This window comes from Panthera pardus, unplaced genomic scaffold, assembly GCF_024362965.1.
Source record: "Panthera pardus isolate Hobbes unplaced genomic scaffold, ASM2436296v1 HiC_scaffold_12, whole genome shotgun sequence".
Taxonomy (NCBI): domain Eukaryota; kingdom Metazoa; phylum Chordata; class Mammalia; order Carnivora; family Felidae; genus Panthera; species Panthera pardus.
The window spans coordinates 27298334-27321033 of NW_026526677.1; the positions used below are offsets into that span (position 1 = coordinate 27298334).

The following is a 22700-nucleotide window of genomic DNA, read 5'->3' on the forward strand; positions in this document are numbered from 1 at the left end:
GGACAGTGAGGTGTGGCCATGAATGGGTGCAGAGTGTCTTTTGGGGTGATGAAAATGCTTGGAATTAAATCATGGTATGTTTTCACAACTCTGTGAATGTACTAAAAACCACTGAATTGTACCCTTCTAAGGGATGAATTTTACGATGGGGGGGGGGGCGGTTGTATCTCAATTTAACAAAAACAATGGATTTTGACTTGTAAAGGCCGGCCCGGATTTCCTGGAATGGAAGGGAAGCATGTGAGCTCTCACTTCCGAGCTGTGTGATCGCGGGCAAGTTGCTTAACATCTTACAGCGTCATGTTCTTAATGGTAAACTGGGAACACCGTTAAATCTCCAGTTCCGTGGGACATTTCGTTCTGACCCCGTGCTCCTTCTCCAACTCCTCCTCCAGACTACAACTCTTAACCGCTCCCCAAGGAGGCCGGCTGTCATCCCTGTAAGGGGAGCTGCCTTTTTACTTTTCCGTCCCAGCAGGAGAGCCCCTCTATTAAAACCACCTCTTCCTGGAGAGACTGAGGTCCTGGGGGGATGGGGCAGGGAGAGGGCTCATCCTGCCAAGCTGTTTCCAATGTTTATTTGAAGAACTGAGAGTCAAATAGGCAGTGGCTTTTTCTAAAACTTGTAGTTAATGGAAATGTCACGAAGGTTCTAAGTTCAAAGCAGCCGTGGAGCCCTTGTGTTTATTTTTCAGATAAACACTTTCTTTCCCTTTCTCCCTTCTTCCCTCCTTTTGTCTCTCTCTCCCTCCCTCTGTTTCTTTTTAAGGTAAAAGAGTAGGAGAACTGGGGGCGAAGAGGGTGGGCTCAAGTCTGCAAAGCTGCTGTTTACCAGCAGTGGACTAGAGCATAACAGTTGGTGGCAGGGCCTTGCAGACCGTTTCAGTGCCCGCCCAGCTTTTGGATGAGGATCATGGCTGGGGAGGGCTGAGGTTGGCGGTCATGCTGACTGACACACCCTCTCTCCTTCCTTTCTGCTGTAATGTCTGTGGCAGAGCGGTCAGCACCCAACAGGCCCTTGCCCTCTGACGTCTGCCCTCCCGGACATGCTATTGGAGGAGACTGACGTCACAGATACGGTTTTTTTCTTTAACCTTTAACGTCATCTGAAGCCAAAGCCGTTATTTTGGTTTGCTTTAATAGTGCAAGTGTCCAATCCAGGTTCCCTGAACGTGGGTTTTTCAACTTACGAAGCATCTTCCATGTTCTTGGAACTACAGGGATGGCAGAGAGAGGGAAGGAGGAAGGCGAAAAATAATAGCCTTCTGCCCTTCGTAACCACTCCTGTGTCCAGCCAGAGGACTCGGCAGAGGAGCAGAGTTCAGCAGAGTCCAGTGGCAGTCACAGTGAGCCAGCGAGGGCGGCGGCATGGACAAGGACAGCCTCCGTCCGCTGTGTGCCCACTCTGTGCCTGGCATCGCCCTGAGCCCACATTCGTGTGGTCTCCACTGATCCTCCCTCTTGCTTTCTGAGAGTGAGCATTTCAGACAGGGAAACAGGCTCAGAGGAGGTGTTGCTGGTCTGAGGCCATATGGCAAGTCAGCGGCAAGACTTGAGGCAGGGCCTGCCTGATTTGTAAGCTGGGCTCATAACCACTGCACTGTGGTCAGGGGAGACTCTGGGCAGGTGGTGGCCAGTCGCCGGGGAGAAAGAAGATGGACACAGATGGGGGAAGCCACCAATGTTGAGGCTGCAGTCATGAGCATTTTAGACTCTGAACCAGTCTGGATAGACACACACACACACACACACACGCAACACACCCCAGAGTTGTGCAGGAATCCTGGGCTCCCATATTTGGGAGGAATGGCACCACAGCACATGAGGAACTTGGGGTAGAGGGAAGGGCCCCACCACGGGAAGGGGGTTTACTGGTGTGGACACAGGGCCGGGGCTATAGAAGCTGCTACAAGATGGAATCGGATCAAGTAAGAACTTTCTGGCTGTTGGAGCTGCACATGAGCTCTCTTAGGAGGAAGCGAGTCTGTGGCCCCTAAGACAGTGCCCTTAGACGGCCACTTGGCATATTGGCTGGGCGTGTCGAACATCAGAGCCGTGATCAGCTGGAGCTGTAGGTCCTGGGCCGCAGTGGGGCACAGGGGGTGAGTATAGATAGCGTGGCGGCCACACGTTGAGCCTGCGCCGTGGGGAAACACGAATGGGCTTGGAGGCCATGTGGTTTCTGTAGTCCCTTTCAGCCTTGGTTCTATAAATATGTATGTGATGTGCTCTGGTTTGTTTGGGGGGGCGGGGCGAGGGTAGGAGAAGCGTCATTTGTGTGTGTTTTTCGTAAAGCCCTGGGACGGAGTATCTCCTGAAACTTCGTCAAGGAGTTCAAAAGACTTTGATTCTTTCTTACCTTGGCCATCTGGCAGGTGGCTTGGGGGGGTGGATGGTGAGATCTCCAGGGTGACAGATTGCTTCATTCAGCCTCAGTGTAGTTTGGGGACATGCCGACTGGTTAATGATTGGAGAATGGGCCCGATGCCGGGGAACAGAATACCCTTTCTCTGCCCTCCCCTCACCCAGACCCACTGCCCACTGGTTGTGACCCCTGCCCCAGGCAGAGGCTGCGAAGTGAAGATGACTGCACTCGGATGGGGGCAGGACAAACTCCCCGGGGGAGAGAGAAGGCTCATCTGCTCAGGCATGAGCAAGAACGTGGGGGCTGTGTGGGCGGAGGCCTCTGCTCCGATCATGGTGGTGGGGGGCAGTGTAAACAGAGCTGGGGCGCTGCACGTGAGGAAGTGAGGAAAGGCTGAGTTAGCAGAGGGGCAGGGAGTGGCGGTGGGCACCCTCCTCCTTTCAGTGCTGCTCAAATCCAAGAAAGAGCCCGCCCAGCTGTCTCGAGAGGACCTCCCCGTGCTGCCTCTTCTCTGGCCAGTAGCCAGCACATCTCGGGTCGGGGAGGGCCCTGGGGAACGGGTTTTGCCCAAAAAGACTGATTCACTATTTCCACCAGGTCCGCGGGCCGTCTTGGTGGGCAGATCACACGCCAGCCTTGTAAACTCGCTCCGCGCTTGTCCCTGTGACGTTTATAGCCCCATGGGGAGCTGGCTTTTTAATGAGCCTAATTTGAGACTATAAGTAGGAGTTTGTAAAACAAACAGTGAGGGACTCCGGCCAAAGCCCAAAGTTGTAGTTGAAGCGCACAGGGTCACATACAGCACGGCAGACAGGCGGAGCTGCTGTCCCCAAGGCAGCGGGACAGGAGCTCCCCAGGGAGAGGCCTCCCTCCCGGGGAAGCATGTGGCAAGCTGTCTTTCCCCTGCACCTGCGGCGTAGCAAGAGCCCTTCCCAGGTGGGTTCTGCACGGAAAGCACTGAGAGTCCTGGGTCCCCCAGTGGGAGAAGAGGACCCCTTTGAGAGTGGGCCTGTGTGCAAGTCCAGGACTAGGTGTCAGCGGGCCAGAGGCCCCAGCGCTCCTCCCTGGAAGACAGCCCCGTAGCCAGGCCTCCGAGGCCTCAGGGAGTGAGAGTCTCTCACCCGAAGACACGTGTGAGGAAATCCCCCATCTTCCTGGAGCTTTAATTCCCTTTTGGTGAGACCTGGTTTTCAAGTTAAGGAAGAGGTGGAGGGTGCTGATGTCTGTTAGGAGGGTCTGTTAATAAGGTCACCTCTCTAACAGGTGCCAGGTGGGAAGGGAAGTTCCTCAGCTCTCAGGTGGAGCCCTGAGGGCTCTTCTCTGTGCTAGAGTGCCGGGGTTTAAAGTGACTCAGGGGACACTCTGCCCACTCTGAAGTCATATTAAAGGGGTCCCTCCTGACTTGCCCCAACTTATGGACCTCTAGAATGGCGTGTGCTGCGGCTGTTGAAAACAATGATGAGAAACATGATCGGGGCACCTGGGCGGCTCAGTCAGTTAAGCGTCCAGTTTCGGCTCAGGTCATGATCTCATAGTTCATGAGTTCGAGCCCCACGTCGGGCTCTGTGCTGACAGTTGGGAGCCTGGATCCTGCTTCAGATTCCGTGTCTCCCTCTCTCTCTGCCCTTCCCCCACTCGCACTCAGTCTCTCTCTCTCTCTCAAAAATAAACATTTAGAAACATGATTTAGGGCCATGGAGAATGTCCGTGAAATATTAAGTGAAAAAGGAAGTCATTAAAGTGTATGGCAGGGTTCCTTTTGAAAAATTAAAAGTATAGATGTACACTCAGAGGCATTAGGTGCATATTCAAAAGCCTGAAGCATATAAGACCATAATGTTGATGGTGATTATCTCCATGTGGTAAAGTTACAGCGATGTTTATTTTCCTCTTTTTGCTTCCTTGGGTTTCTTAGATTAAAATAAACTGTGAGTGCCATTTCACAGATACTCACCTGGTGGCAGCCGAATGGTCTGCCAAGAAGGTCCCCCATGAAGGGAGCTTTCCAGCCCCTAGGTCTGAGCTAAATGAGGGCTGGAGTTGCCAGCCTAAGCCCTTAGGGAACTCGGCCTTGTGGACCACAACCACTCTGCTCTCGGTGGAGTCTGACGAGCATTTCCACAGCCAGCCGGAATGGACAGCCGGCTTTAAGAAGTCCTGGGGACTCCACTGAGGCATGGGGGCCCTGGAGAATGGGGGAGATGGCTTCATTGTCGGATTTTCCACATGCTTGCATTTGAACAAATGGTTCTATGGCTTAAAAATATTTTTGGAAACATACTTTACAGAAATCCTCTTGTGTTAGAGAAATCACTACGTCTGCAAGTCGCAGGAAACCTGACGATTGTGTCCCCCACCCCCAAATTCATATGTCCTAATCCCCAGAACCCCAGCACGTGACCGTATTTGGAGATAGAGCCTTTAAGCAGGTAATTAAGGTAAAATGAGGTGATAGGAGTGGGCCCTAATCCGGTGTGAGTGGTGTCCTTAGAAGAAGAGATCAGGACACAGACACATACAGAGCAAGGTCATCTGTAAGACAAGGCGAGAGGCCTCAGGAGAAAACAGCCCTGCCAGCGCCTGAACTTGGACCTGCAGCCTCCAGGATCGTGAGACTATAACCTTCTGTCGTGCAAGCCCCCCAGTCTGTGGTACTTTGGGAGGACAGCCCTAGAAAAACCAAGAGGGGGATATTTTTCTCTTGTAGAACATTCCAAGACTGGCAGTTCCTGGTGGTGGTCAGCTGCCTGGTGAGGCTGTCTGAGACCCAGGCCCTTTCTGCTCCCTGCTCTGCCATCCTTAACATGTTGGCTCTCACCCTGCTCTTGTCCCTTCACTCAGGTCCACCCCCTCCACCGCAGGACCATGGGGACTGGACGGTGCTCCAGCGTTTGCCGCAGGAGGCCTGCCTCCTGGTTGCACAATGGCTGCTGCTGCACCTTCCTCAGATATCGTGTTACACCGGAGGCAGTAAGAAAAGCAAAAGTTCTGCCAGCTGGCTGGGTGGCCTGTATCATACCTCTTAGATCAGGGAAAGCAACATCTTCTAGAACCCCTGAAGTCTTGACTGTATGTCTCATTGTCCAAAACCGTGTCGCACAGGTATAGGGAGGCCAAGGAAAGTGTCCCCCAGGGCTCATAGTACATAACTATTCCAGACAGAATAGTTCAGGGGTTCTGATAGAAGGAAGGAATGGCATTGGATAGGTCGCTGAGAGCATCAGCACAATTTCAAGCATCCAGTGACTGTTTTCATACATCTTAGTGGGGAAAGATCATGGGGTCCTTCAAGATCAGGTCCTTCAAGATCAAGTCCCTCAAGAGTGACACAGTGAAATTTGGGGTGTCCTCAGCTCAGAAATGAGCATTCTGCAGGGACCTCCTGTCTATAAATGAGCTTTCCTCCGGGTACCTCCTCTCCACCCTCTTCAACCCACTCTGGTGACATGCGATGTTATTCAGCCATATTGACCAGGGACTGTTTGCTTCTCATAAAGTCTTTACAATCCCTTCGGGGTTCTTGGAGTGAGTGGGGGCTTTCTGAAACATCCTGTTATTTCCCCTCCCCCGCCATAGCTCATGACAGCACATAGCAAAAGCCCTCTCTCCAGATTCTGTCCAAATTCCTATTACTGACTCCAGCCCCCTCCTCTTGCATGTATTATGCTGCATTTTAAGTATTTGTCTACAAGTCTTTCCTCTCCTCTAGGGCAGGATCCTGGGTCTATGCACCTCTGTATTCCTAGTGCCAAGCTGAGGGTAATTAATTGGCCTATAAGGGATATTTGCATAAGCGAATGAATCATGGGAATAGCACAATGCTAAAATCTCTGTAGCCCCCTCAGATACTCCAAATTTGAAGCCATCACTTAATCTTGACACAGAGCGTCCTAGGGCCTTAGGGAATGTGTTCTCTGTCACCAGGACGTAACTGCTTGCAAGCAGCCGCTTCTCCATGTGTGGGGGGTGGGTATGTGTGTGTGCATCCTGTATGAGTTATGAAGGGGACACCACTGCCTCTGGGCTCTGGTGTCCCCTGCACACTTAGCATCGGGGTGTCTTTGTCCTGGCCCAGATTTCAAGGCCTGTGTTATAAAAATACTCCCGTTCTTTGTGAGTTACTTTTTTGAGCCAGGTATGTTGAAATTTGCCAACTACTTAAAAGTGACCTAGTGGGGTACGTGGGTGGCTCAGTCAGTTGAGTATCTGACTTTGGCTCAGATCGTGATCTCATAGTTGGTAGGTCTGAGCCCCATGTCGGGCTCTGTGCTGACAGCTCAGAGCCTGGAGCCTGCTTCAGATTCTGTGTCTCCCTCTCTCTCTGCCCCTCCCCACTCACTCTCTTTCTCTCTCTCTGTCAAAAAAATAAAATAAACATTAAAAAAAAAAAGTGACGTAGGAACATCACCAATTTTAAAGGTAGTCAAATACCGTTTTCACTTATTTGGGCTTAAAAATGATACCTTGCTGAATTTTAGTTCTAAAAATAGGATCTGCTACCTCTGTCTTTGATATTCAAGTGTTTCATGCAAAAGTTTAAAGAAATGCCCAGCTTTATGGAGGTAAGAGAGCCCAGGTAGCAGGCTGGGTGGATTTTGGATTGTGAAGTCCCAGGGAAGTGGGCCAGCAGTGTGGATCCTAGTCTAATGCTACCTCCCATCTGTTCACAGGCTGCTGCCTGATTCTCTGTCGAATGTACATGGGACCCTGTCACTCAAGGGCTTAAGCCCCTTCCGTGGGTCCGTATTGCCCTGAGGACAGAGCCTGGTCTGTTAGAGCCTTGTGACTGGTGCCCTCCACCCTGGCCCCTCCCTGAGGCCTGTCACATTCTGCCCATCGCTACACTACCCCTCTCAGTCCCTCCAAGGTGCTCTGGATTAGTACCGGGGTCAGCAGGCATGGCCCCGGGGCCAAATTTCACTGACACGTGTTTTTCTATGACCCACAAGCGAAGAATGAATTTTACATTTTATATGGTTGAAAACGTTCGTTAAAAGACGACTATTTCGTGACACGTGAAGGTGAAATGCGAATCCATGTTGATACTTTCATACATGGAACACGGCGATGAGCATTTGTTTACATGTTGCATGTGCACCTTACACGGGCCAAGTTGAGTAGTTGTGACAGAGACCTGCAAAGCCAAAAATATTTACTCTCTGACTCTTTACAGGAAAAGTTTGCTAACTCTTGGATTAGTACTGGCTCCAAGGGTGGGTGGAGAGAGGGCAATGATCTGTTAGCCACCACCCAGGCTGCTCCAAATAAACACCATCTAGTACAAATAAAGTGTTTACTGTACAAACACAACTTCATGATAAGTTCCCATAGGGCCTCTCCCTAAACTATCATTGTTCCTAACCTTTCTAAATGGACTTTTCCTCTCCCTTGGAAGACGCACCTAACCCCTTTGTGAGACTGGTATTTACTCATCATCAGCTGAGATGTCCCTTCCTCCAGGAAGCCTTCCTGGACCACTAGGCCTGGATAGTCTGGCTTGGACACCCCTCCTCTGGGCTCTTTGTGCTGTCTCTAGCCCTTTTCACACAATCTTGACTTGGCTGTTGTACCATCTACCCTCCTTCCCTAGACTACAAACATCAAGAGGGTAGGGAACTTGTCTGTTCACTTCTCTATCCCTAGAGCATAGAAACTTCCGCACATGATTAGGTCATCTATAAATAGCTGTTGCATTAATGAGTGAGTGAATGAATGCAGAATAAATAACCCCTCTCTGGTGAGTAAAGCATGATTCTTTATGAGTGTAGACCACAGTGGTCTTTAGGAAAATAATGGGATAGATTGGCTTTGGGTTCATCCCTTCCTCCTAATGGTGGTAAGTACTTTTATACGGTATCTGATGGCTTCATTCCAAACCCATTGGCCCTGGGAATCAGTGAAGCCATTTATAAGAATATTCCCATTTACTACACGCTTACTCTATGTCAGGCATTTTGCTAAGTGCTCACTTAGCGTCTTTTAATCCTCAATCCTGAGAACTAGGAGCTATTATTAAGCCTTTTACACAGATGAGCAGATTGAGGCTCAGAGATGTTAGGCAACTAGTCCAAGGTCACACAGCTAATAAGATTCAGAGCTGGTTTTAAACCCTCTTCTCTCTGACTCATGCTATTAAATCATCTAGAGAGTCCAATAGTCAAAACCCTTTGGAATGGGACCCAAAGCCAACTGAAGCAGGTTAGATTTGTTAGAAGAACTCGAGCATAGTAAATTTCTGACTAATGTACTCATGATCTGTTAATAAATGCCTTGGCCATCTGCCCGGGACCTTGTGATATTTGCCTCTTTTTTAACCCCCAAGGGGTGAGTTGTGCATGTTTTGGGTGCTTGGCTCATTTATCCCTCTCCTCCCCTCTGGGCTGACGCTTGGAGACTTCTCTGCTCCCCTCTTTTTCCTACTGGCAGCACTGGTCTCTAACAGGAGACATGGCTCAGGAACCACTCCTGTCCAGAGTTTGCCTCTTCTCCCACCCCTGTGCCCACCGGTACCCCCAGGCCAGCACCAGCAGCCCGAGACTCCTTTTCTGGCTTAGTGATTCTGGTGGTGTGGTGTAAAGATTTCCCCGGCTGTCCCCATCCTCAAGTACCAGCGTATTGCAGCCTGCACCTGTCACAGCGGCTGCTGGAGGTCTAGGCCACCATGTGGCTGCATCGTGATCACACAGGCTCAGTGAGGTGGGTACACAGCTGGGCCGAGTGTCTGGCAGGATCCTCTGGGAAGTGCCACTGGTGATGCAGCCCCTGAGTCACCTGGAGTCACCACCAGGTGAAGGTGCTGGTTCTCAGAGGGGCAAATTCTTGGAATGAGGCACACAGACAAAATCTTACCACCGCATTAGCAATGTAGAGCTGTTTCTGCCTGGATTTCTTCCAAAAAGAATATCCTTTCCTCTTACCTTTTTTTTTTTGTGTGTGTGTGGTAATATTTCTATAAAACAGCCAGGTTTTCCTTTTATTTACCTTTTTTTTTTTTTTTTTGGCCTCCGTGAGCTCACAATGGTTTCATAATGGTTTTGTTTTTATTAAAAATATAGGTAGTAATTATTTAATCAGTAGGAAAAAAAGTATGAAGAATAACGGAGAAAAAAGTCATCTAAAAGTCTCCCGTGCAGAAATAACTATCTTTTATATTAGATGGCCCCCATTCCAGGCTCTTTATAGGTAACTCAATTATAGTAGTTTCCTTTTTAACATTCACTTGTTTTCTTATATAAAAATTTAATTTCCGATAACTAATTTTCTGCCACATTTGAAGTTAGAGATACTCCTTTGCTCAGAAGAAACATTGGTCACCCTCCTTATTCTCTAAGGCTATCCTTCCCTCCCTACCCCCATTTCCCTAATAACAATAACATTTTACTAAGCCAATAAATCATAATCATTGTAAAAAAAGTTTCAGAAAGCATGGTAATTCAAACAGAGAGAACCACTCTTACCTCGGTGGCTGTGTGCATTGACTGGGGGAAAGGCTGATATTTTAGGGTGATGACCGTGTGTGTGTATGCACCCATGCGTGCTGAATGTGTTGCCTTTATACAAAAGTGGCTCTGTGCTGGCCTTGGCCCACAGGAATTACAGTGCTCGCCCACTGTGGGCCAAGGACGGCATTCGACAAAGGACCATGGTCATGTGGTGGCTTCTTTTTTTTAAGAGGCGACGGTTCCAAGACTCATGCTTTCTGGTCACTCAAGCTCTTGGTGTGTTACATCAATACTTTGCAGAGAGGCCACCCAGAATCTCTTAAAAAGTATTCTAAACACCACGGAGATGTTTTTCCACGGGAAAAAGCTCAGTAGGTCACTGTGAGTTTTCTGCTCCGTGCTGCCCAGTGTTGTGACTATTGCTGGTTTTTCCAGAGTTCACCTTTAGGTTTAATTTCCTGAAATTGATCTGCTTGGTTACTCTGGCTTTATTTCACTCTCTTGCAAAGAGGGGAAATGGCTATGAACAGACTGCATTTTATTAGGTTTTTTACTCTAAAAAAATTAAGCAGCAATCCACGATCTCTACTAGTTTGTTCTTTTATGGGCTCCCAACATGTGTCCTCTGGGTCTGTGACAGAACAGATAGGCACCCTAATGACACAAGTGGCCAGAATGCCAGTGAGCCTGCGTCCCTCGTGGAGATTCTGGGCTCCCCCTACTACTTTGTTGGGCTGTTGTTTTCTGGTGGCCCCACTTTCCCCCCATAAATCCTCACCCTGCTGGGGGCTCCCCTGAGAATTGGGTGAGTCAGTCCTGAGGTCACAGGTGCTGTTGCCAGCTGGAGGGGAAGAGGGTGGCCCCAAGGCCAGCTCCCCAAGCGCGTCTGCTGCCAGCCAGTCCAGGACTGTCACAGCTTCCAAAGGGAGGTGAGTTCCAGCCCAGAATTCATGGTGAGGTTTGCTTTTTACCATCTTTTTAAAAGAGAATTGGGGATGCTGGCAAGGAGCGCGCTGCACTTCAGCAGCCTTTGATCTTGCCCTTGGTTCTCTGGCCCCTAGCTCCCCGGGCAGTCGTAAATGTGTCTTATGATTTTACTGTTTAACAGTGAGCTCCTGGTCCCCTGGGCCTGACTTAACTGGAAGACCATCTTTAGCCAGTCGTGTTCTGATAACTTAGCCAGAGTAAGGTGTTAACCAGAGCGCAATTATGTTTGCTTTTAATTTCCTGACCCTGAAGAAGAAAGGAAAGTGCACTGCTAATGGGACTGGGGAGCGGAGAAGGAAATGTTCTGTCCCTGGCCTTGAACGGGGGAGAGCCGCATGTGAGAGGTGGTTGTACGTGGTGCTCTGGATTCCAGCGTCGGACAGGCTGGGTCAGAATCCCACCTCTGTCATCTTCTAGCTTAGTGACCTTAGCCAAGTGACCCAGCCAACAGTGTGCCTCATTGGCAAGTGATCGTATTAGCTACTAGCTACTAGAAATAAGACCACTGCGAGGGTCTTCGTGTGGGTTCGAATGGTTCATCCCATTCCTGGCATAGAGTACCTACCACTCACTATGGGGTAGCCCATCTCCATTCATTATTAAGCCATGGTTAAACCCCATTTCCCAAACTCAGACCACGCTCCTGCCTCCCGGGCTCTCATCTTCTCTCAGTTGAACTTTTGGGCCTCACAGTGTCGTGGTCTCACCTTCAGATGGGTCCTGGCCAAGAGTTAGATGAGCTTTCAGTTATTCTTGATGAATCCTTTTTGCATGGATGATTGACAGTTCACCAGGTTTTTTCTTCTTACTTCCTTTGCCTTCCCCTTGCCTCAGCACCCACCCCCAACCTTAGAATGTCAGGAGAAACACCACTCGGTGAAGTTTCTCTAGAATTGACTATCCTTACGCTCCATTTGGGTCTCTCTGAAAACTATCCATGCTTTAACTTTTCAGCACTTTGTTTCAGTATGACTAATATCCAACACTGGGCATTAAACATGCTATATATAAAATTCCAGATCAGAGAATGGAAACACTTTTTAAAGAGTAAAAAAGTGTTGGATTATGTGGGCTGTTTGGAAACCATTCAGCGGGGCAATATAATTTTTATTTTCAGAAGCTTATGGATTGAACCCCACCCAAAGCTTCCAGCTCCTAAGAAAACCAGTAGAATCTACCCTGCCAAGTTTCCTCACAAGGGCAATAAAAGAGTAATCCTCTGCATCCCGGTTTTCATTTTAAAGAAACAGGAGACAGGCGGTGGCCTCTGCCGTCTTCACAAATGAGCTTCCCTGAGCCGGTTGCTAGTGAGTCCGGTGGGCAGTGTCACGGGCGGGGGTGGGAGAGGGTGCTGCACACACAGCCTTGCACAGACATCTGAGCCCACTGCAGTCACGCTGCCCTGAAAACATTTACAGGTCTAGGGAGAGCACTGGTAATAGCTTGTTGAGTTGCGGGGACAGTTATATTACAGTCTCGATGGTGTTTTGATGACCGGTCAGAAAAGCTGACCCATAAATCTATCCAGTTTTCACACACAAAAAAGGACTTCTTCTTTACCTTTAAAGTTGAGTGTGCATGCTGCGGAGGGAGACTGGAGCTGTGGGGGAAATTAAACCATAGGAAATAATAATAACAGGGTCTGTTTGTTCCCACTGTTGACAGTTCAGAAGTTAAAGAGTGGAATGAAAGCGGGGAAGAAGGTTTGGAAGGCTACACTTCAGTGCTAGAGCACACAGAGAGGCCAGACTGTAGGGTCCCGGGTCTGGAGAAGACTCTAGAAGCCACCGACTCTCCCCGAGAACAGAATGAAATCCCCATTGATTTGGCCTTTGGACTAAGCCCTGCTTCTGAAAAACCTGAGCACTGAAAGTCTGGTTTGTCAACCCAGTGTGCAATCCATCCGCTTCTGGCGTGGCGCTTGCTTGGGGGAGCTGGCAAGCTGCAAACTGAAACCCAGGTTGATTCCTGGTTGGCAACCCCTGGCAAGAAGGCGGGGTTCCCAGGCCTATGCTCGGTGGCTTTCCCATGTAACTCAAGGGCGCCCTCTCTGGGCGCTGGTGGAGAATCAGCTGGGAAGAAAACGTGTTGCTTTTCCAAACCCAGGGCTGGCACAGAGCCAGGTGACCAAACTCACAAAACAAAACAGCTCAGAGAAACAGGGAGCAGATACGCGTAGGCTTCTCAGCTCTGCTGATTTCCTGGGAGGTGCTGGGTATTTCCCCCGTTCACTGGCAGAATTGTTTTCATCCTTAAATTTCAGAGAAAGAAAGTTCTTCTAACCTGTGGAAAGGTACTTAAATGCCCTTGTTACAGGGCAGTGGGGAGTCAAGGAAGAGGACTGACCAGAGTAAGGGCCGGCAAGGATGGGACAGGACTGGTGGGGGGAGACAGGAGAGGAGGCAGCTGTAGCATCTGGTGAGGGGAGACAGTGGCCCGAACTGGGGTCCCGGCAGTGGCGGATGTTTGAGATGCTGAAGTGGTAAAAGCAGCAAGGCTTGTGGTTGATCGGATGCGTGCAGGAGGAGGAGGGAGGCTTGATAAGGATGACTCATGGGCCGTCCTTGTGCAATTGGGTGGATGTGGCCCCGTGCTCAGGAGGGGACGGTGGAGGAGGGAGCCGCAGCTTTAGGGGATGAGATAATGAGTTCCGAGATTCAGGAGTTGGGCAACCATGTTGAGAAAAATCCAGTGAGGGAAGATTATGGTTCTGTGTGTAGACTGAGAAATGTGGAGGCTTCACCTACAGTCAAAGTACACTCGAGTGGAACACTGTTTCAACAGAAATGCTGATTTTTATAGAAGGTAAAGGATAACTCCATCAGACTTAGTGCCTCCTGCTGCTCCCGACTCAGTAGGTCATGTCGCAGTAATGATCTGAGTTGATGCCTGTGGGTTTTCTTTGTGACTTTTACAGAGTTCAGCAGGATTGATCAGGGATGTCCTTGTGAACTGATCACAAGAGAAGCATTCCAACATGCTTTCTTTTCAATCATGACTGAAATAATCTTTCCTAAAGATTTTATTCAATGGAAAAAAGAGAGAGATGCTCTTTCTGTGTGTTGGGGTGGGGGGAGGTGTGCGCACACGTTTCTGTGTGGGGGGTGTGTGCATGCATGTGTGTGTGTGTGTGTGTGTGTGCGCGTGCGTGTGTGTGTTTAAAATCCCTTTTTCCAGAATGACCTTGCCCTGGGCCCCTATCATAAGGCTGGGAATTTGTGTGGGGCTAAGAAGGCACTGAAGTGTTAAGAGAACGTAAAGATTTTCCATCTCCACGGAGAGCTGCTGAGGAGCAGGCTTATAAGAATTTCAGATTGACATAAAAAAGGCTTTTGTAAGGGCAGATGCAGAAGACAAGTGGTGGAGCTGCATTCTGGAAAGATCCGAGGGAATAAGAGGACAGCCTCCATCTGTAGACTTCCATGGGCGGCCTCCAGGGATCCTTGGCAAGAGGTGCCTAGAGACCCATTAAAAGGAAAGTGCTGTTTCTGGATCTTAGTTTCTCTTTCCTCCTGTCAAACCCCGGGGCCCAAACAGAATGGAACCCCTCTTCTCACAAATCTCCTAGGGTTGTTTAAAGGACAGGGCGGCCACAGGTAGGCCGCCATTTCATTTCAGTAGCTTGAGAGTCAAGAGATCGAAATTCTAGCCCCAGTTCTGTTTCTGACCCTCAGTATCCTTGGGCACATCTTCTGGGGCCTCGGTTTTCTCATCTGTAAGATGGGTGCAGAGAGTACATCATGAAGTTTTGGGGATCCAGTGTGATCATGCGGTGGGGTTATCACAGCGCCTGGCACATAGTAAGCCCTCAATGGAAGTCAGACGTGGCTGTTCACTGGCAATGGCCGCCCCACCTCCCTTGCCAGAAGATTACTCCATGTTAAACGTCTCTTAAAAGCAAAAGGTACTACGCAAAAGCTCTGATGCCATCAATTATTATGATTAATAATAGATTCATAATTACTTTTGCCACAATATTAAGTGAAAGCCCCTCTGCTGGGTGATGACTAGGAAGATAGGAACCGTTATTAATGGAGCTGCCAGCTCGTGTTACTGGATCCATTGACATAATATTTCTCCCTGGGAATCCTTTGACAAATCGGCTGAATTTCCTATTCCCTTGCCCTAAGCACTGTAAATTTGATCCACATGTCCCCAGTGTTGTTTCTGTAGATTAATAATGAAGAAGGGAGGGGAACACAGCCTGCACAGGACCCATAGATGTGTGGAAACTCTCCCAAATGTTTGGGCTGTCTGTGGGTTAGAGCTTGTAGAGTGTGTGTGTGTGTGTTGGAAGGGGTGCAGATTCCCTTTCATTTTACTTGTTTTAATGCTCAGAGCCAGCTCTCCCTAATGTGTTTGGGCACTCAGCTGTCAGGGAGAGTTTCTGCTTTGGGGAACAGGGCTGGGGCGTAGGGGGAGCCCAGTCGTGCCCTCCCCATCCTCCCACTGGGAAGCATGGCTTTGAGGAAGTGCTCTGATGTCCTGCCTTGCTGCGTCAGCACTAGATTTGATGGGAGGGGCTGCTGCCATCCCGGAGGGCTGAAGGGGGATTGAGGGGGCAGTGAGGCAGCACAGAGGAGGGCAGGGAGGCTGGGTCAGGCGAAGGGCAGGCAAGGAGGGCAGGGCTGATTGTCAGCTGAACCTGCAGAGCGGTCAGAGAACTCTGCCCGGGTCCGGGCAGAGGAAGAGTGTCATGTGTGTTTGCCCCACGGGAGAGGAACACACAAGACGCAGCAGGGGGCTTCCTGGGTGAACCAGGCGGTGGTGATACAGCGGTATCAGCACATGCACAGTCCACCGACCCGGGGCAGCCACGGGAGAGCCTTGGTGGTGCGCTCATCGGACGTGAGCTAACGAGAGGGATTAGGTGTACACATTTGAGAGCCTGTCAGATCCAGATTCAAATCCTAGCTCCGCCTCGGAGTTGAACAATTTATTCAAACTCTCTGAACATCAGTCGCCCAATATCTAAAATGGGGACAGCAGTGCCTACCTTACAGAAAGAATAAATTAAAAAAAAAAATTTTAATGTTTATCTTTGAGAGAGAGACCGAGTGCAAGCTGGGGAGGGGCAGAGAGAGAGGGAGACACAGAATCCGAAGCAAGGTGCAGGCTGTCGGCACAGAGCCTGACGCGGGGCTCGAACTCACGGGACTGCAGGATCATGACCTGAGCCGAAGTCGGACGCTTAACCGACTGAGCCACCCAGGGGCCCCTAGAAAGAATAAATTAGAAGGTGAAAATTAAGCCTACATTCCCAGCATGTAGCAAAAATGAGAGCGACAGCCCCCAACAGAGCATTTCCTCTGAGCCACACGCTGGTGCAACATTGACATCCAATAGCTCATCAGCCCTCACAGCCACACAGTGAGGGAGGTGCTCTCCTTATCTGCGCTTAACACGCAAGGACTCTGAGGCACAGAGAAGTGCAGTAAGTGGCCTGAGATCACACCGCTGGCTAAGTGACAGAGCCAGATTCGGGAGTGCAAACGTCCCAGCTCCAAGGCCCCGTCTTCACCGCGCTCCTCGCCGTCTATAGCAGTCACCATCCTCATTACATTTCCGTGTGCGGGACAGGGAATTCTAACCCAGATTTGGCCACATCCCAGGGGCTCTCCAGCTATCTCAAGGCATTTTAAGAGATATTCCCAAAAGTGACTGATTACGGTCCTGTGGGTATTTTTCTTTAAAAAAAAGAAAAAAGAAAAAAAAATGCAGGGGGCTATTGGACAAAGATGCATTGATCACAGGAACAGCAGTTACCAAAGGCTGGGAATCTCTGTGGCCACATGCTCTTGAGAACCAACATGTAATTTTAAGCCAGTCTGATCGTGCTTTTCTTGTGCTTTCTAAGAAGCCACACAGTGAGTTGGAGAAATGTACAGACTGTCACCCCCTGGGATTGATTTTGACGGCTCTTCCCCTCTGGTGCTGAAGTGCTAATGAAAAACACTAATTGAACTTGGCCAGTGGCTGGGATGTTTCCCCTCCTTGGAGTGGAGAAGACAGCATCTCCTACACCGTGGTTTGTCCTCGTCTCCTTCTTGGCAGGAAGAAGGAAAGGGGGCAGTATGAGGACGTGAGAGGACTCGGGGCGGGGGGGGGTGGTGGTGATCCCACCCTTTGGGTGGGCATGGTGGACATTTACGTCCCCTGAGGTCCACGAAGGCAAAGTCAGGTCTCTTTGTCACCCCATCATCCTGAATGGAGCACAATGCCTGGGCCCAGGGAGGCGCTGTAAATATCCAGTGAATGGAGAAGTGCAGGAGTGAATGAATTCCCATATGGCCCATGAGCTTGTAGAGGCCAGTGCCAAGAAACCACATCTACAAGCGGGCCCCTCCTCATTCTGGCTTTTGTAGAAGTCAGATATCCTCAAGTGCAGCTTTGAGATTTGCCCACTGACCCCACCCCCCCACCCCCAACCCCAGGAAGGACCTTTGCTTCCTTCCTGAACTTACCTGTCTGCCTATTTCCCCACAGGTGTCCTCTCTCTCCCTGCGTACTTCAGTCCTTACAATGGCGGGTCCCTGGGCCATGATGAGAGAGCCGATGCATACGCCCAGCTGGAGCTCCGGACCCTGGAGCAGTCCCTCCTGGCCACCTGCGTGGGAAGCATCTCTGAACTGAGTAAGTGGGGCATCCCAGTCTAGCTGGCTCTGAGAGAGAGGTCGGGGAAGAGCTCACCTTTTGGATTCTGGCCTCCTCCTCTTCTTCCTCCTCCTTCAAACTTCCTGCCTTTTCTCTGCAGGCTGGACCCTTCCAGGCCAGAGAGTGCAAACTCATGGCCCACAAACATGTATGGTTTGATTGGCCTGTGGGCTTGATCATACACAAACCTGGACTTCTGGTTTCTCTTGAAACATCAGATGACCATTCCTGCATGGCAGCGATCAGGGGGAGCCTGCTTTCCCTACGCTGTCATCTACCTTGGTATTTTACAGCCTGGCCCCAAATGCTCTGCATCTATAACTGTTATTCTTCCTTAAAAGAAAGCACCCCCCCCCAAAGTCTCAGTGTAGAAAATGGAAGATAGAAGCAGAGCTCCTCTGGCTGAAGGGAGGTTGTGTTGGCGTGTGGCCTCAGCCCTGCAGTGGCCCTGGGCTGCTTCTCCTAGGATCTCAGGGCCCTGCAGGACACGGGGGAATGCCTTGGTCTAGGTCATTACCATTTGGCAGCTGCTTGAAAAGAGTGTGTTGGGTGAGAAATCTCATTCATCTCCTGATCTCTCTCTCTGTCTCTCTGTGTCTCTCTCTGTCTCTCTGTGTGTGTCTCTCTCTCTTTCGTCCCAATTATTTAAGAAATCAAACTGCCCACTCCTCCTTAGTTCTCCCTTCCTGTGCCATGGGACCTCCCAGTGGTGGGCAGTCCCACATCCAGGGACAGAAGTGCATGGTGTGGAAACAGATGGAGTTTCACTCTGTTCTCCCCCTTCCCATTTCTGATTTCTTTGAGCTTTCTGAATGGTGAATGACAACCTTTTTGCCTCTTCAGGACACAGCTTCCTCCCTTCCTCCCTCTATCCTTCCTCTCCCTTCCCAGAGCGGGAAAGAAAGTGCCTGGTTCAAGGTCACAGAGCAGATTCATAACAGGGCTGGGAGAGAAAGCAGGACTTCCAGCTGTCTGTCTCCTGGGGGCACCGCAGCAGTCAGGGCTGGTACATAGCTGCCCCGGGACCCTGGAGGAAGTGGGCTCAGGTATGTCTGCCTTAAGTGGTCACCCTTCGAATTGCTTCGGGCTGCGGGCTTCCTAGATGTGGCTAGTGGCACAGCCACCAGCGTCTCAGCTGAAATCAGGTTTGGAGTCTGATCCTTTCCTTTTACCATGGCAGCTTCTGTGGGCGTTACAGTCCACAGCCGGGCAAAGGGAAGCCCATTCAGAAACTTTCCTCAAGGGAAGGGCTTGCCATCATCTGCCCTTAACATTCAGCCCCTATTGGTTCTTCCTTTTATAAACAGCCCAAGTTTTAGTTTGCCCTTTTGCCACTTCCACTCCCGTCAACTCAGCCCAAACTAGAGCCATGTCAGATACCACCCATCTGCTCAGTATCCCTCCATCCCCCTATGCCATTGCTTCCCAGCTCACTCAGTGAAATCCAAAATCCTCACCATAGCCCAAGATCTAATATATGATCTGGCTTCATTGCCTACTACTCTACTCTTGTTAACTGTGCTCCAGCCACCCTGGCCTCCTGGCCAGGATTCTCCCAGCCCAGGGCCTTTGCACTAGCTGTCCCCTCTGCCTGTGACCATTTCCCCCCAGAAACCCAAATATGTTCGTCCTTCATTTTCTCCAAGTCTCTGCCCAAATGGTACCTTATTAGACAGGCCTTCCCTGAGCACCCCCTTCTCATCCCTCCATCTTCCCTCTTAGAACTTCAGTTCTTTCAAAGCACTTGTAACTATTTACTTGTAAATAGTTCATCATCTCTTTCCTCTGCCTAGAATGTCGGCTTCATGAGAATAGACTTTCTCTGTTTTGGTCCCCACTGTACTGTGTCCCCGTGATTAGAATAGTGCCTCATCGTGTGTGTGTGTGTGTGTGTGTGTGTGTGTGTGTGTGCATGCTTGTGTGCACATATGCATGTGTGCAGAGGAATGAGTTCTGAATTGTCCAGTGTTTGCGTCCTAAAACCCACCGAGGATCTGTCCACATCCTGGCCCAGCCACTCCTCAGGGCAGAGGGAAGAAGCATCCCCGTAGCATCTTTCCCCAGACGACTGAACAGGCTGTGTCATGTGCCATGCTGCCCCACCTCCCTCACCCTGAAACCAGGGATTTTGTGAACCCACTCTGCAGGAGGGAGGAGACAAAGGTGGAGGCAGATAATGCAGATTTTATGAAACTGAAGAACTTAATGAGGCTAGTGATACTTGGCACTGAACTCCTTGGACCTAAGAGTTTACCCCGGGTTTAACACGCATTAACTCCCTGCACTTGAGCCAGGACCAGCCTGCCAGGTGGGTTTAGAAGTTTCTTTCTTATGTCAGGTCCAGCTGCATAGAGAACTCAGGCGCTTGTCTCTCTGTCCCTCTCTCCCCATCAACATGTAAATGGGAGGGAACACGAGATACCTTCTTTTTAAAGGTAGCCAGACGGCGTAGGCCTCATTTTGAAGACAGAGCTGCATTCCAGACTCTTGCTGCTGTTTTCATTTGATGGCTCATAATGAGGGTTGAACAGACCAGAAACCTGTAGCACCTCTAACCAAGGCTCTCATGATTAGCAAGCAGTGAGGGCCTGCTTTTCCGTGCCTTGTGGGCGTTTCTGGGCTTCAGACTGAGGTTTCATTGAGCTTAGGATCAGCTGATTCTCCAGCGCAAAGGCATTTCTGAAGCAGCTCTGAGTGCCTACCTGCACTAAATCAAGAGTGTCATCCAGTCTGGGCCATGACTTCTCGAATCAGCCGTGGTGACAGGCCAGGGAATCTGTGTCCCCACTCTAATTGCCGACCGAAGCTGCTATAAAATACAATGAAAATGAGCGTCTAAAAAATAAAATCAAAGACATGTAAAACGCAAGCCAATTTGTAAAAAATTATTAGACATATAATCACTCTGTCAAATTACTGTGAGATTTATTTTAAAAAAATTTTTATGTTTGTTTATTTTTGACAGAGAGAGAGAGAGAGAGCAGGGGAGGGTCAGACAGAAAGGGACACACAGAATCCAAAGCAGGCTCCAGGCTCTGAGCTGTCAGCACAGAGTCCAATGCAGGGCTCGAACTCACTAACTGCGAGAGCATGACCTGAGCTAAAGTCAGACACTTAACAGACTGAGCCACCCAGGCGCCTCAACTCTGAGACTCTTTTAAAGCTCACTCTCAATTTCTGGAATTTACTTGTTGTGATCCAGTAAAAAAAAAAAAAAAAAAAAAGTAACACACAGTTTGCAGACCTGTCCCAGTATGCAGACCACACTGTGGAGCAGTGACCAAGAACATGCGTTTGGGATGCGGGATCCCCAGGTTAAGTCCCGGCTGGTTCACGTACCACCATTTAACGTCAGCAAGCCTGTTTCCTCATTTGTAAACTGGAAATACCTCCCTTATGGGGTGGTTGTGCAGATTAAATGAGATTTAATCTATGTTTTCCCCACTCTCAAGCCTAAAAAATATCAGGGAGCAGGGAGGAAAACCACGCTGGGGAGAGTAACCCAAAGCGAGCCATTTGCTTTGGCTGTGTGAATGAGGGCTGCAGAGCCGTGTGAGTTTTTAGATGCCTGATCTGAGTTGTCTGCAGGCATCTGCTTCTTGGTCTGTGAGAGACCGAAGGCACGCAGCTGGGCTTGTGACCGAGAGTCTGGGGACCTCCGTCCCCAGCTGCCACACTGCTGCCTTTGTCCCCCGAACCTCTGGAAGGGCTCTCTCAGTACCTGGCTTCCCTTTAGGGAACACTTAAGAGTTGCTTCCACTTGTTACTTTCTTACTCGATTTTCTTGCCTGCATCCTGGCTGGGAATGTGCTGCCAAAAGGGTTCTATACCAGTAACAATAAAATAATCATAAACATGATGAATGATAATGGCTTCTACCTTGTCGAGCCTTTGAAGCATTTCCACAAGGTCTCTCTCTCTCTCTCTCTCTCTCTCTTTCTCTCTCTCTCTCTCTCTCTCTCTCTCTTTCTCTCTCTCTGATGCAATCAGGGATTCTTTGCCTTCTCCCCCCTGGTCCTGTGACCCTGCCAAAAGTTATGGCATTTCGACCTGGAGAAATGGAAGCCAGGTTGCAACTTCTTGAAGCCAAGTTAGCTGTGCAACTAGCTGCTGGGAGGCAGGATTGTCGGTGCCAGTTTCTGCCGCCCAGGAGTCCAAGAGCGGGGCTGGGAGCTGGCATCGCAGGGCTCAGGCTCCTCCTCTCCTGGGAAATGTGGGGTAAGGCTTAATGGCGTGGAAAAAAGTCCTGGAAGCGAGGCCATGGGAGGTGGCCTGGAGAAGAGAGGAACAAGAGTAGTAATAATGGCATTACAGTTCATCTTTACCAAGGACTCTGTGCCAAGCATGACGTTAAGTGCTTCACATTTATTATTTATTTGAATCCTCCGAATGTTTAGGTGAGATACGATTATTCCATTTTACAGATGAGGAGATGGAGGCTCTGGTGAGAAACTTACGTAAGGCACAGGGTTGCAAGTACCAGAGCCCTGACTGGAAGCCCGGAGTGTCTGACTCTGGGATCTGCGCTCTCACCTGTTAACTTGCTGATTCTCTCACCTCACCAGACATTAGATTCACCGAGGGAGCTTTTACAAGATAGGATGCGTAGGTCCCGCCCCAGACCGATTAAAGCAGAGTGTTGAGGATGGGAGCCGGGTGTCCACAAGTCCCCACTCTCCGCCGCTCCAGGGGGCACCAGCGAGGAGCAGAGTCAGGTGCAGAGAGAGGAAGGAGGGAGGAGGTGGGGGTGGGGGCACAGGGCTCTCTTTCCTAGTGGAGATCTCCAGTTCCAGGGGTGTCATTTTCCCTTGCTGTCCCAGGAGAACTTGGCCGCTAATGGACCTAAGTGCAGCCCCCCACCCCCCCACACACACCCAGAAGCTGTATTTTGAAATGAAATGGAATGAATGCGCAAGGCTAGTTTTTTTATTCTGTAAATGTTTGCTGAGCACCTCTTATGTGGTAGACCCTGTGCAGGGTGCTAGGATGCAGTGGGGCAGAGAACCAGATTCGAAGAAGCTATAGAATGAAGGTCAATTGAATAAATGAACTGGTCCTGCCATACATTGAATGACACTTCTCTTCGCCAGGTTAAAACCTGCTTGTCTTTTTCCCCTTAGGGCCGGCCTTGTCCAGAGGCACTGCCACAGGTGGGGGGAAGCTGGCCCACAGGGGAGTCGTGTCCCACCACCCCCCCTTGAGTTCTCAGGCCAGAGGAGAATGGAAGGGTGACACTTTTCCCGGAACAGAGG

General features: G+C 50.0%; 1 protein-coding gene across 1 annotated transcript in view; it reads left to right on the forward strand.

Moving 5' to 3' along the window:
* Positions 1-22700, forward strand: part of ABTB2 (ankyrin repeat and BTB domain containing 2) — a 174338-nt gene that overhangs the window by 109965 nt on the left and 41673 nt on the right. Inside the window, exon 2 of the mRNA XM_019470067.2 lies at positions 17281-17427. Coding sequence (XP_019325612.2) covers positions 17281-17427 — 147 coding nt within the window. The remainder of the gene's footprint in view (positions 1-17280; positions 17428-22700) is intronic.